This window comes from Xenopus tropicalis, chromosome 4, assembly GCF_000004195.4.
Source record: "Xenopus tropicalis strain Nigerian chromosome 4, UCB_Xtro_10.0, whole genome shotgun sequence".
Lineage (NCBI taxonomy): Eukaryota > Metazoa > Chordata > Amphibia > Anura > Pipidae > Xenopus > Xenopus tropicalis.
In genome coordinates this window covers 138254539-138266794 of record NC_030680.2, presented here as the reverse complement: position 1 = coordinate 138266794, position 12256 = coordinate 138254539, and the positions used below count along the sequence as shown (strand labels likewise).

Here is a 12256-nt window from a genome sequence, read left to right as displayed (position 1 = left end):
TTAAGTGCTGAGAGCCTTGATATTCATTATATCACCTTTTAAAGGCTAGATAACAGCGGCCCTACCATATCTCATAGCAGATTTTATATCTGATAATCACCTTTGCGAATTTTAATGGGGATTTGAGTAATGACACACATCTTTCTATTTTGTTTTGTTTTTTTTTTTTTTTTCCTTTTTTAATGATTAGCAATAAAGGTTAAGTTTTATCATTTCAGTTTAATGGACTACTTGATCTACCTGATAATAATTGGGTTAATGGTGCAGTAATTTGAAGTCTTGATCAGGACCACCTGTGTGGTGTTTCCTCTTCCGTCTTTTATTTATATTTGTCTATACTTCATTTGCACATTTTCCCTTCGTCCTAACTCTAATTAATCTAACATTAGGAGGCAAACATTGATGACTCCTACCTGATTTGTATAACTGGTGTGGAAGGTGCAAGCTTTCCTTTTCTTTCTATTTTGAATAATAAAACAGTACCTGTACTTGATCCCAACTAAGGTATAATTACCCCTTATTGGGGGCAGAACAGTCCTATTGGGTTTATTTAATGGTTAAATGATTCCCTTTTCTCTGTAATAATAAAACAGTACCTGTACTTGATCCCAACTAAGATATAATTACCCCTTATTGGGGGCAGAACAGCCCTATTGGGTTTATTTAATGGTTAAATGATTCCCTTTTCTCTGTAATAATAAAACAGTACCTGTACTTGATCCCAACTAAGATATAATTACCCCTTATTGGGGGCAGAACAGTCCTATTGGGTTTATTTAATGGTTAAATGATTCCCTTTTCTCTGTAATAATAAAACAGTACCTGTACTTGATCCCAACTAAGATATAATTACCCCTTATTGGGGGCAGAACAGTCCTATTGGGTTTATTTAATGGTTAAATGATTCCCTTTTCTCTGTAATAATAAAACAGTACCTGTACTTGATCCCAACTAAGATATAATTACCCCTTATTGGGGGCAGAACAGCCCTATTGGGTTTATTTAATGGTTAAATGATTCCCTTTTCTCTGTAATAATAAAACAGTACCTGTACTTGATCCCAACTAAGATATAATTACCCCTTATTGGGGGCAGAACAGTCCTATTGGGTTTATTTAATGGTTAAATGATTCCCTTTTCTCTGTAATAATAAAACAGTACCTGTACTTGATCCCAACTAAGATATAATTACGCCTTATTGGGGGCAGAACAGTCCTATTGGGTTTATTTAATGGTTAAATGATTCCCTTTTCTCTGTAATAATAAAACAGTACCTGTACTTGATCCCAACTAAGATATAATTACCCCTTATTGGGGGCAGAACAGCCCTATTGGGTTTATTTAATGGTTAAATGATTCCCTTTTCTCTGTAATAATAAAACAGTACCTGTACTTGATCCCAACTAAGATATAATTACCCCTTATTGGGGGCAGAACAGCCCTATTAGGTTTATTTAATGGTTAAATGATTCCCTTTTCTCTGTAATAATAAAACAGTACCTGTACTTGATCCCAACTAAGATATAATTACCCCTTATTGGGGCAGAACAGCCCTATTGGGTTTATTTCATGGTTAAATGATTCCCTTTTCTCTGTAATAATAAAACAGTACCTGTACTTGATCCCAACTAAGATATAATTACCCCTTATTGGGGGCAGAACAGCCCTATTGGGTTTATTTCATGGTTAAATGATTCCATTTTCTCTGTAATAATAAAACAGTACCTATACTTGATCCCAACTAAGATATAATTACCCCTTATTGGGGCAGAACAGCCCTATTGGGTTTATTTCATGGTTAAATGATTCCCTTTTCTCTGTAATAATAAAACAGTACCTGTACTTGATCCCAACTATGATATAATTAATCCTTATTGGGGATAAAACAAGCCTATTCGGTTTATTCAATATTTAAATTATTTTTAGCAGACTTAAGTTATGGAATTCCAAATTATGGAAAGATCCTTTATCCGGAAAACCCCAGGTCTCGAGCATTCTGGATAACAGGTCCCATACCTGTATACCAACACATAGTTTGTACTCAATTTGTATAAGCTGTTTGCCTGGTTGCCATAATAAAAAAAACTATATAGCATCATATAAAACTGCACTCACAGTCACAGGTCTTGCAAAGTGAAAAAGAAAATGGAATTTAAGGACACCTAGGGGAACAACAAGCTGCAGGACTAGGAAGAAATGAGCTTGGAAAGGAAAGGAATCCGGGTGCTGGTGATTATATCACTCCTTTCTGCTTTAGAGGATTCCAGGGCAAGGCCTTAGTGGCAAGCCCAATACAAAACTGCCAACATGCAGCATAGGGTGTGGGATGAAATGTGTCATGATGAATAGTATAATTACATGACTGAGAACCTGCATGTGGTGCCAATTACCCAGTGATTTAACTCAATAACCTAGAAAAGGCATCTCTCTCTCTTATCTTATCCAAGTCAGTTCACTGTGGTAATAATACCTAGATCCATTGCTGGGGCAAGTTGCCCCCAAACATCTGATTAAGGTAAGGTTTTTAATGCACCACATTAGTAGGGAGAGATGGTGCCTATAGTAGCAGTGGGGGGATAATAGCCTCTGGGAAGGGACTGGGGCTGTGGGATAGCAGGTATAGTAGGGAGAGATGGTGCCTATAGTAGCAGTGGGGGGATAATAGCCTCTGGGAAGGGACTGGGGCTGTGGGATAGCAGGTATAGTAGGGAGAGATGGTGCCTATAGTAGCAGTGGGGGGATAATAGCCTCTGGGAAGGGACTGGGGCTGTGGGATAGCAGGTATAGTAGGGAGAGATGGTGCCTATAGTAGCAGTGGGGGGATAATAGCCTCTGGGAAGGGACTGGGGCTGTGGGATAGCAGGTATAGTAGGGAGAGATGGTGCCTATAGTAGCAGTGGGGGGATAATAGCCTCTGGGAAGGGACTGGGGCTGTGGGATAGCAGGTATAGTAGGGAGAGATGGTGCCTATAGTAGCAGTGGGGGGATAATAGCCTCTGGGAAGGGACTGTGGCTGTGGAATAGCAGGTATAGTAGGGAGAGATGGTGCCTATAGTAGCAGTGGGGGATAATAGCCTCTGGGAAGGGACTGGGGCTGTGGGATAGCAAGTATAGTAGGGAGAGATGGTGCCTATAGTAGCAGTGGGGATAATAGCCTCTGGGAAGGGACTGGGGCTGTGGGATAGCAGGTATAGTAGGGAGAGATGGTGCCTATAGTAGCAGTGGGGGGATAATAGCCTCTGGGAAGGGACTGGGGCTGTGGGATAGCAGGTATAGTAGGGAGAGATGGTGCCTATAGTAGCAGTGGGGGATAATAGCCTCTGGGAAGGGACTGGGGGATAGCAGATACAGTAGGGAGAGATGGTACCTATAGTAGCAGTGGGGGGATAATAGCCTCTGGGAAGGGACTGGGGCTGTGGGATAGCAGGTATAGTAGGGAGAGATGGTGCCTATAGTAGCAGTGGGGGGATAATAGCCTCTGGGAAGGGACTGTGGCTGTGGGATAGCAGGTATAGTAGGGAGAGATGGTGCCTATAGTAGCAGTGGGGGGGATAATAGCCTCTGGGAAGGGACTGGGGCTATGGGATAGCAGGTATAGTAGGGAGAGATGGTGCCTTTAGTAGCAGTGGGGGGGATAATAGCCTCTGGGAAGGGACTGGGGCTGTGGGATAGCAGGTATAGTAGGGAGAGATGGTGCCTATAGTAGCAGTGGGGGGGATAATAGCCTCTGGGAAGGGACTGTGGCTGTGGGATAGCAGGTATAGTAGGGAGAGATGGTGCCTATAGTAGCAGTGGGGGGATAATAGCCTCTGGGAAGGGACTGGGGCTGTGGGATAGCAGGTATAGTAGGGAGAGATGGTGCCTATAGTAGCAGTGGAGGGATAATAGCCTCTGGGAAGGGATTGGGGCTGTGGGATAGCAGGTATAGTAGGGAGAGATGGTGCCTATAGTAGCAGTGGGGGATAATAGCCTCTGGGAAGGGACTGGAGCTGTGGGATAGCAGGTATAGTAGGGAGAGATGGTGCCTATAGTAGCAGTGGGGGGATAATAGCCTCTGGGAAGGGACTGGGGCTGTGGGATAGCAGGTATAGTAGGGAGAGATGGTGCCTATAGTAGCAGTGGGGGGATAATAGCCTCTGGGAAGGGATTGTGGCTGTGGGATAGCAGGTATAGTACAGTGGGATTGTGCCTATCGTTTTAGAGTCAGGGAGGGGTTTGTTTATACATTCATAGACATCAGGAAGTACGATGTAACTAGTGCAATAAATAACAAAAAATATACAAATTTCCTACTTAAAACAATAGGCAGAAAGGTGTTGAGCACACCCCTTGTTCATTTAATTCATGTTGAACAAAGGAATAAACTTTTTCTTGAGAACAGCTGACTTCTTTGTTCTTTATAAAATGGCTAACTTAGCCATAAAACACAGACTGCATGCAAATGAACACGGGAATTCACGAGACATAACTGGAAGACTTGTTTTGAGCAAACACCTTATGAACACAGATACATGTGGAAAGGGTTTTTCACTATGGTTCCAGGTTAATATTTATATCAGGAGCCAAACAGAAACCACATACAAGGGTTGGTAGAACTCAGAACCAGTCAGAAGTTACAAATAAGAATAATTTACATTCTCATGGTAATAAAGTCTCTTAGAGCTGCCAACTTGAAAAGTGCCCTTTGCCAACCCAGCAGGCTGTTATCCCTATGTGCAACGGATTCAGCCAATGGAAGCTGTGAGGGCTCATTTAGGGGCAACAGTATTGACTATGGGCTGTTATGGCTCCCAGGGGCGGAATTCAAGAGAGGCATGGTGGATGCACCTAGGCAATACTATAATACAGTGTTCCCCAACCAGTGGCTCGGGGGCAACATGTTGCTCACCATGTTGCTCCCCAAAGCCTCAAAGTAGGTGCCCATTTTTTAATTTCTGGTTAGGAGGCAAGTTTTGGTTGCATAAAAAGCCAGTATAAAGCCGAACAGAGGCTTCTATAGGCTGCCAGTCTACATATGGGCTACCAAATAGCCAATTATAGCTCTTATTTGCACCCCCAGGAACTTTTTACATGCTTGTGTTGCTCCCCAACACTTTTTCCATTTGATTGTGGCTCACAGGTGTAAAAGGTTGGGGATCCCTGCTATAATACCCCCCCCACACAACCCCTTCATCTCCCAATACCCTTCTTTCCCCATCGGAGCAGTCAAATGGAAGTAGGACTAGTCACAATAATCAACCAAAGCGCTGGGAATCTCATCCATTTTATCCAAAGAAACTGGAATGTTTGCAATCCCCATTGCTTAGCTAGGGAAAGGAACTTGGCATTAGGAAGATTGATGTACCTTCTTATTCCTGGAATCCCTACCATGTTTACCGAAAGGCCCACGCTTTCCATGTATTAATGACAAAGTGCTAATATTCTGGCAGCCATTCCTGCACCGTCTCTGCCAAGTTCTGGTACCTTGGGGTAGAGAAAGTGAACACAATAGGGCTTATCTACATCAACCAGGTTTAGAGGTGCAAGTGCAGTTAGGGTTACAAATGCATGGCTCTTCTTCCTCTGGTCTGGCTGTGGGCTCACTGGACCAGGGGGAGCAAGTCAGCCCCTATGGCAGGTAGTGGGGACACTTGCAAGTGTGCTCAGCAGGTCCATATTTTCTATATCGGTACCAGAGTACAGTCCCCAAAGCTGCCACCCTTGGCACAGTCTCTTGTATACCTGTATAGAAAACATGGCTGCCAAACAGGCTCACAAATGTTTGGCCCATTGGATAGAATGGTTTGTACTTGCTGGAGAACACTGTTTACCTGGGATAGGATTTCATGTTTAATCTGTAACCCTTCACGTTACTACTCCTGGCTGCTTCGCTTGGTGTGATACCAGCGCTGTAACCGTGCCAAGGTTTGCCTCCATTACACATTATCTTTATACCCCAGTGACCATTTCGGGGCTAAAAGGCATTTAAATAGCAGAAAACCCAGAAACAGAGGGGCTACAGCTGAAACTGCCCCATGGAGTGTAAGTGATATACTTTCTTAGCTCCGCTCTGTGCAGGGAATAGTTACGGGAAGCTTCACTTACACGCAGGGTGAGCCCAGGGAACCAGAACCAGCACTTGTCAGGCTCATAACCCTATAGAGCTGGGCAAACACTGTCTATTTACAAACTCTTGACACACGCACAACATGCACACACAGATACACACACACACACAGATACACACACACAGATATATACATATTCACATTCTTTACTATTATATCAAAATATCAGTTTTCCGTCTCTCAGTGGAATAACAAGAATTTCAGGTCACCATGAAAGGTCAGCAGTTTCACCCCCTGGGGGAAAGCAGATACTGTATGATAACAGAGCGTATTACATATATTACTCTTGTCCTACACAAAGTGCTGCACTCGTAGGCCTTACAACTGTGGTTTATGGGCTAAAGGCAAAGTAAAAGTCAACAAGTTTGCCCCAGATCTAGAACCCTATAGCAACCAATCAGCGGGTAGCATTTACTAGTCTCCTGTTTAAAAGCACCCTTCAGGTTGGTTGCTAAGGGTTACTTGACTTTGAGCAAATTTTTCTTCTTTAAGCTGAAGATGTGATAGATGCTCCGTTATAAAGATAGCTAGAATCTCAACCATAAAGCAGGGCAGGACTGCTGCTTAGAGTGGATATCAGATCCGTGCCACTGTGACAGAATGCTCTGTTATACAGATAGCTAGAATCTCAGCCATAAAGCAGGGCAGGACTGCTGCTTAGAGTGGATATCAGATCTGTGCCACTGTGACAGAATGCTCTGTTATACAGAAAGCTAGAATCTCAGCCATAAAGCAGGGCAGGACTGCTGCTTACAATGGGGGGGGGGGGGGGGGGTCAGATAGGGTCTGTGCCACTGTGACAGAATGCTCTGTTATACAGATAGCTAGAATCTCAGCCATAAAGCAGGGCAGGACTGCTGCTTACAATGGGGGGATCAGATAGGATCTGTGCCACTGTGACAGAATGCTCTGTTATACAGATAGCTAGAATCTCAGCCATAAAGCAGGGCAGGACTGCTGCTTACAATGGGGGGATCAGATAGGATCTGTGCCACTGTGACAGAATGCTCTGTTATACAGATAGCTAGAATCTCAGCCATAAAGCAGGGCAGGACTGCTGCTTACAATGGGGGATCAGATAGGATCTGTGCCACTGTGACAGAATGCTCTGTTATACAGATAGCTAGAATCTCAGCCATAAAGCAGGGCAGGACTGCTGCTTACAATGGGGGGATCAGATAGGATCTGTGCCACTGTGACAGAATGCTCTGTTATACAGATAGCTAGAATCTCAGCCATAAAGCAGGGCAGGACTGCTGCTTACAATGGAGGGGATCAGATAGGATCTGTGCCACTGTGACAGAATGCTCTGTTATACAGATAGCTAGAATCTCAGCCATAAAGCAGGGCAGGACTGCTGCTTACAATGGGTATCAGATCTGTGCCACTGTGACAGAATGCTCTGTTATACAGATAGCTAGAATCTCAGCCATAAAGCAGGGCAGGACTGCTGCTTACAATGGGTATCAGATCTGTGCCACTGTGACAGAATGCTCTGTTATACAGATAGCTAGAATCTCAGCCATAAAGCAGGGCAGGACTGCTGCTTACAATGGGTATCAGATCTGTGCCACTGTGACAGAATGCTCTGTTATACAGATAGCTAGAATCTCAGCCATAAAGCAGGGCAGGACTGCTGCTTACAATGGGTATCAGATCTGTGCCACTGTGACAGAATGCTCTGTTATACAGATAGCTAGAATCTCAGCCATAAAGCAGGGCAGGACTGCTGCTTACAATGGGTATCAGATCTGTGCCACTGTGACAGAATGCTCTGTTATACAGATAGCTAGAATCTCAGCCATAAAGCAGGGCAGGACTGCTGCTTACAATGGGGGGATCAGATAGGATCTGTGCCACTGTGACAGAATGCTCTGTTATACAGATAGCTAGAATCTCAGCCATAAAGCAGGGCAGGACTGCTGCTTACAATGGGGGATCAGATAGGATCTGTGCCACTGTGACAGAATGCTCTGTTATACAGATAGCTAGAATCTCAGCCATAAAGCAGGGCAGGACTGCTGCTTACAATGGGGGGATCAGATAGGATCTGTGCCACTGTGACAGAATGCTCTGTTATACAGATAGCTAGAATCTCAGCCATAAAGCAGGGCAGGACTGCTGCTTACAATGGAGGGGATCAGATAGGATCTGTGCCACTGTGACAGAATGCTCTGTTATACAGATAGCTAGAATCTCAGCCATAAAGCAGGGCAGGACTGCTGCTTACAATGGGTATCAGATCTGTGCCACTGTGACAGAATGCTCTGTTATACAGATAGCTAGAATCTCAGCCATAAAGCAGGGCAGGACTGCTGCTTACAATGGGTATCAGATCTGTGCCACTGTGACAGAATGCTCTGTTATACAGATAGCTAGAATCTCAGCCATAAAGCAGGGCAGGACTGCTGCTTACAATGGGTATCAGATCTGTGCCACTGTGACAGAATGCTCTGTTATACAGATAGCTAGAATCTCAGCCATAAAGCAGGGCAGGACTGCTGCTTACAATGGGTATCAGATCTGTGCCACTGTGACAGAATGCTCTGTTATACAGATAGCTAGAATCTCAGCCATAAAGCAGGGCAGGACTGCTGCTTACAATGGGTATCAGATCTGTGCCACTGTGACAGAATGCTCTGTTATAATGATAAAAGTAGAACACAAGAGTACAAGATAAACATTTCCCAAAAAGGAGAACAAATAATTGCTATTTAGTACATAGTAAATGGCACGGAGCAGCAAGCTGACTGGCGGGGTCACATCACAATAGCCAGTGCCAGGGCTTATGTCACACGGGTAAATCTGTTGCCAAAACCTTTTCAGAGGCAGTGAAAGGTGCAAGTTCATCAGGTTCCAAAACATTGCACAAGCTGACCCGGGGCAAACAAACAACTCCCGGGGCGCAAGGGGCCGGCCTGACTCATAGCTAAAGCCCTTCTACAACCTGAACTATAACAAGAAGCACCCTAGGCCAATTAATACCAGCTAACAATATAACACTTTCTTATATTTAACAATGTAGCAGAAGCCTTGCATGTGTCTTATGTGGCTTCTGCTACATTGTTTCAAAAGTCGGAACCAGAGAATTAAAAAGTGAGAGACAGAAACGGCTTTGAATAGCAACGACATTTACACATAACTATAAATCTATATATTTATATCAAATGAATGTGTATTGGAAAGCAGCTTAGAATTCCATTTTCTCACACTATAAAAATAGGACATCGTTGTTTTGGGAATCTAGTTGCCCTTTAAGCTGTATCAGTAGCAAGTTATTAATATTTTAGTTGCCAGGAAGCTCAGAATGGTCTATGAGTCACCCCAGCAGCAGTCACAGAGGTTTCATGACCCAAATAATTAGGGGAAAATGAGAAATCAGCATTCGAGTCTATGTTTTATGCAGCAGCCGACAGGATAACACCGTGCATACATGTTACACGCGTGCCTGCTATTGGCCAGGTATTTGTGGGAGACCCCCACGTCACACACAATTTCACGGGGGATAATTTGCCTGGGGGGGCCTGCACCTCCATAGTTATGTCACTAGATAGATAGACAGACAGACACAGATAGATAGATGATAGATAGGTAGATAGGTAGATAGATAGATAGATAGATAGATAGATAGATTGATAATTGATAGATAGGTAGATAGATAGATAGATAGATAGATAGATAGGTAGATAGATAGAGAGGTAGATAGATAGATAGATAGATAGATAGATAGATAGATAGAGAGGTAGGTAGATAGATGATAGATAGAGAGGTAGGTAGATAGATGATAGATAGAGAGGTAGGTAGATAGATGATAGATAGATACAGAGGTAGGTAGATAGATGATAGATAGATAGATAGATAGATAGATAGATAGATAGATAGATGATAGATAGATAGATAGATAGATAGAGAAGTAGATGATAGATAGATGATAGATAGATAGATATAGATAGATAGATAGATGATAGATTGATAGATAGATTGATAGATAAATTACAAAAATGATTGAGCTCTGAATTTTAGTACAGGTATAGGACCTATTATCCAGAATGCTCAGGACCAAGGGTATTCCGGATAAGGGGTCTTTCCGTAATTTGGATCTCTATACCTTAAGTCTACTAAAAAATCAATAAAACATTTATTAAACCCAATAGGATTGTTTAGCATCCAAAAAGGATTATTTATATCCAAGTTGCGATCAATTACAAGGTACTGTATTATTATTACTTATAAAAAGGAAATCAGTTTTAAAATTCTGAATTATTTGATTAAAATGGAGTCTATGGGAGACAGACTTTCCGTAATTCGGAGCTTTCTGGATAATGGGCTTCTGGATAAGGGATCCCATACCTGTACTACTTCCCTTACAGACCTTTGTGCCAATACACTCGGTGCCAGGGCATTATATACAAGAATAATTTCTTCCCTCTGTCCCAACCAAATCCCCGAACTACAACCCCCAGTTTCCCCAACATATTATTACTACGCAGCCAACCCATGCAGAAAACAAAGAGAGTTCTTACAAAGTTAGCCTTCATCTGGCGCCTGGTGATTTTCTCTCCATTCCTGCTGTAGCTGAGGCTGAGCAGAGGTAGTAGAGACAGGGCAAGGAGGAACGGCAGGCAAAGGGTGGCAAGTCCTGTACTCCCCATGGGTTCAGAGTTAAGGCTGCTTCATGGTAGCTCCGCTTGCTTATCCCCACTTATCCATGGCTGTTCCACACTCGCTGGCTGTCAGTTCCATGCGCTGCACAGGTCTGTTTGTAACCTGCATAGGATAATGGCGCTTTAGGGAGATGTGGCCTCCCCACTAAGTGACTAAGTCCTATATATTCCTATACAATTATAAGTTCTCCAGTGAAAAGCCTTCTGTTGGCAGGTTCCCTAAACAAAAACTTTAGCCTTCTCCCTGGTAACCTGCGCTCCCTCATGTGCGGCTGCTGTGCCTCTCGGCTTGTTTGCTGTGTTCCAGCTCCTCCTCCCCTCCCACTTGCTCTACTGTCAGCTTCCTGGCAGCCTCTCCCAGCTGTGACTCCTACCTGCCTGTCACAATTACCTGCTTGCCAACGCCCCACCTCATGGGCTGGCATGGAGAGGGGATAGAGCTGCTGCACTGTGTCAACTACAACCTCATGGGCTGGCATGGAGAGGGGATAGAGCTGCTGCACTGTGTCAACTACAACCTCATGGGCTGGCATGGAGAGGGGATAGAGCTGCTGCATTGTATCAGCTGCAACCTCATGGGCTGGCATGGATATGGTATAGAGCTGCTGCACTGTGTCAACTGCAACCTCATGGGCTGGCATGGATATGGTATAGAGCTGCTGCACTGTGTCAACTGCAACCTCATGGGCTGGCATGGAAAAGGTATAGAGCTGCTTCATTAAATCAGCTACAACCTCATGGACTGGCATGGAAAAGGTATAGAGCTGCTTCATTAAATCAGCTACAACCTCATGGACTGGCATGGATATGGTATAGAGCTGCTGCACTGTATCAACTGCAACCTCAGGAGCTGGCAAGGAGATTGTATAGAGTTTGCTACATTGTGTGAAATGCAACCTCAGGGTCAGGTGAGGAGAGAAAATAGAGCAGCTACATTGTATCCAATACAGCCTTAGGGGCTGGCATGGGGAGGCTGTAGAGCTGCTACATTGTGTTACTGGGGAGAGAATGGATTGCTATAGAAGAGAGAAGTGATTCACCTATAATAAACTGCTTGGGACGCATTATACGCCCGTACAAGGGGAATGTTCAAATTTTCATAAGGGAATCTTCACCCAAAATCTGTTTATTTGTAGAAGAAACATCTAATTCTAAGCAACATTATTTAACTGCTTTGTTATGTACACTTGATAAAGGGCACGAAGGGGCCCGAAACATGTCATGTATGGCATTAAATAAAAGCACTTTTTTTGCAGAAATTTTGCATTTTGTCTCGTGGTTCCCCCTATATATATGTTTCGATTAGACATTAGCTGAGAGTGCGGCTCTATTGCTGGGGGTTTGATGCATGAGGTCTGGAAGGCTGGGCGCAGAGGATCTATCTAGTCCAACATTACATTATGTATTAATTAGAGAAATTCAGTTGCAATGCTAGGGTAGTTAGACCGCACCAAGGCATTCTCTGCAATTCTCTGAATCCTGTGT

The 12256-nt window shown here is 43.7% G+C and overlaps 1 protein-coding gene across 1 annotated transcript in view; it reads right to left on the bottom strand.

The window, feature by feature from the left end:
* The window catches only part of il17re (interleukin 17 receptor E), a 35991-nt gene extending 24903 nt beyond the window's left edge, over nt 1-11088 (bottom strand). Inside the window, exon 1 of the mRNA XM_004914115.4 lies at nt 10631-11088. Within this exon, the coding sequence (XP_004914172.1) occupies nt 10631-10759 (129 nt within the window). The 5' untranslated portion in view covers nt 10760-11088. The remainder of the gene's footprint in view (nt 1-10630) is intronic.
* Between the last annotated feature and the right edge of the window lie 1168 nt (nt 11089-12256).